Source organism: Lemur catta, chromosome 13 (genome assembly GCF_020740605.2).
Source record: "Lemur catta isolate mLemCat1 chromosome 13, mLemCat1.pri, whole genome shotgun sequence".
Lineage (NCBI taxonomy): Eukaryota > Metazoa > Chordata > Mammalia > Primates > Lemuridae > Lemur > Lemur catta.
This window is the reverse complement of record NC_059140.1, coordinates 6,144,101-6,146,110: the sequence shown is the minus strand read 5'-3', so window position 1 is coordinate 6,146,110 and position 2,010 is coordinate 6,144,101. Positions and strand designations below refer to the sequence as shown.

Below are 2,010 nucleotides of genomic sequence, written 5' to 3'. Positions count from 1 at the left end.
ATAAAATACACACAAGACTTTGAAGGCTTACAATGAAAACAAAGGAAAAGGTTGAATTAATAATTTTATGTTAATTACATGTAGAATTTACATAATATGAATATAAATATTATTACAGTAATAGTAATACACATAGAAATGTAATATAATATATTGCATATATCTTAGATACTACACTAATCAATATCAATGTTGTTAATGTGAATATCAATAATGTTGTTTTGAATTAAATAAATACATAATTTAAGATAATTTTACTGGTTAAACGTGTCTACTGGAAAATTTTAAAGTATTAATATATTTATATTGAACAATACTGTTCTAGAATGTTCTAATCAACATGTAAAAGGGAAGTATAGAAAGAGAAGTAGAGATAGCTATGATCATTCTTTCAGGGTAGAGAATATCCCAAAAACTCTTGTCATGGCCCCTAGGACTTCTTTATTCCTCAGGCTGTAGATAATGGGATTGAGCATGGGGGTGAGAATGGTATAGAAGACTGCCAGGATCTTATCTTCTGCTGGTGAGCGAAGATTCCTGGGTCGAAGATAGGTGTAGACAAAAGGTGTATAGTAAAAGGTCACTACAGTCAAATGTGTTGAACAGGTGGCAAAGGCCTTTTTTCTTCCCTCCCTTGAGCGCATATGGTAGATAACAAATAGCACCCGGCCATAGGAAGCAGTGATACCAAGAAAAGGAAGGAGGAGAAAGAGGCTTGTGCTCACAAAAACCATGTACTCATAGACCCAAGTGTCCATGCAGGCAAGAGGCAACATGGCTGGGACATCACAGAAGAAATGATCAATAGCTCTAGACCTACAGTAAGGAATATGGAGGGCATAGACTGTGTGTGCCAAGGAGTTGATGGACCCCACTGTCCAAGATCCTACGATCATCTTCACACACATGCTTTCACTCATGCAGATGGCATAATGGAGGGGGTGGCAGATGGCCACATAACGGTCATAGGCCATGGAGGCCAGGAGTAAGCCTTCAGAACCAGCCATGGTCAGGAAGAAGAAGCTTTGCACACCACATCCCAGGAAGGAGATGCCTTTCTGGCCAGAGAGGAAGTTGAAAGCCATCTTGGGGACGGTGCTGGAGACGTACATCAGGTCCATCAGGGAGAGCTGGCTGAGCAGAAAGTACATCGGCGTGTGGAGACGGAGATCCACACGTATGAGGTGAATCATGGCCAAGTTACCCACCAAGGCATGGAAGAATACGAGGATGATAAGGAACAAGAAAAGAAGGCCAGTTTGATTTGGGGGTAACAACCCCAACAAAATGAAATCACTTGAAGTGTGATTCCATTTCTCCATGAAAACTTAACTGCTTGAACTTCCTTGAAAGAAAAATAAACACAAAACAAAGGACAAAACATGAAACAGAACAGAAAGATAAAAAGGAACTCACTTTATTATAGAATAAATTGCTTTTCCTCCAACACTGCAGCTTTTTTTGAGTCAATTTAAATATCCAAATTGAACATTCCCTTTCCAATTGTGTCTGGTAAGCATCTGAGCAAGTCATAGGTATAAGTGTGGTCTGTCAGGATACCTTAGACAGCAAAGATAAATAAGATAACTAAAGCTTTCCCTTCTAGATATCTCCAGTCCAGACACATCGGTCATGAGTTACCAATAAGTGACAAGAACTGAGGAAGGCAGGATTTCCCGCATTCCCCAGTGTCTCAGTGGAATAGGATATATTTATAATAGAAACTGGCATGTGTAACTCAGAAACTTTATGTATGTTTAAATTCTAAGTCCTTAGTCACCTAGAGCTCTTCTCCATCTTTAGTTTCTGGTCTTCTCTCCCAGCTGGCTCCATCCAGGTCAACTTTAACCCTCATCCTCTGCTTAAGATTCTGCCACTCGTGTTCTTTAAAAGCACTTCTGTGCCTTTCCTAAAAATGTGCCTGCCATCCACAATCACTGTCCTTGAACTGTTAAACATTGTAAGTCCTATAAGATCCACCTAAATATAAAATATTATTTAAATATTCTC

General features: G+C 39.1%; 1 protein-coding gene across 1 annotated transcript; it reads right to left on the bottom strand.

Moving 5' to 3' along the window:
* Positions 1-383: 383 nt before the first annotated feature.
* Positions 384-1,322, bottom strand: LOC123648850 (olfactory receptor 2L13-like). Its single transcript, XM_045566738.1, has one exon. The coding sequence runs from the start codon at positions 1,320-1,322 to the stop codon at positions 384-386; it is 939 nt and encodes a 312-aa protein (XP_045422694.1).
* Between the last annotated feature and the right edge of the window lie 688 nt (positions 1,323-2,010).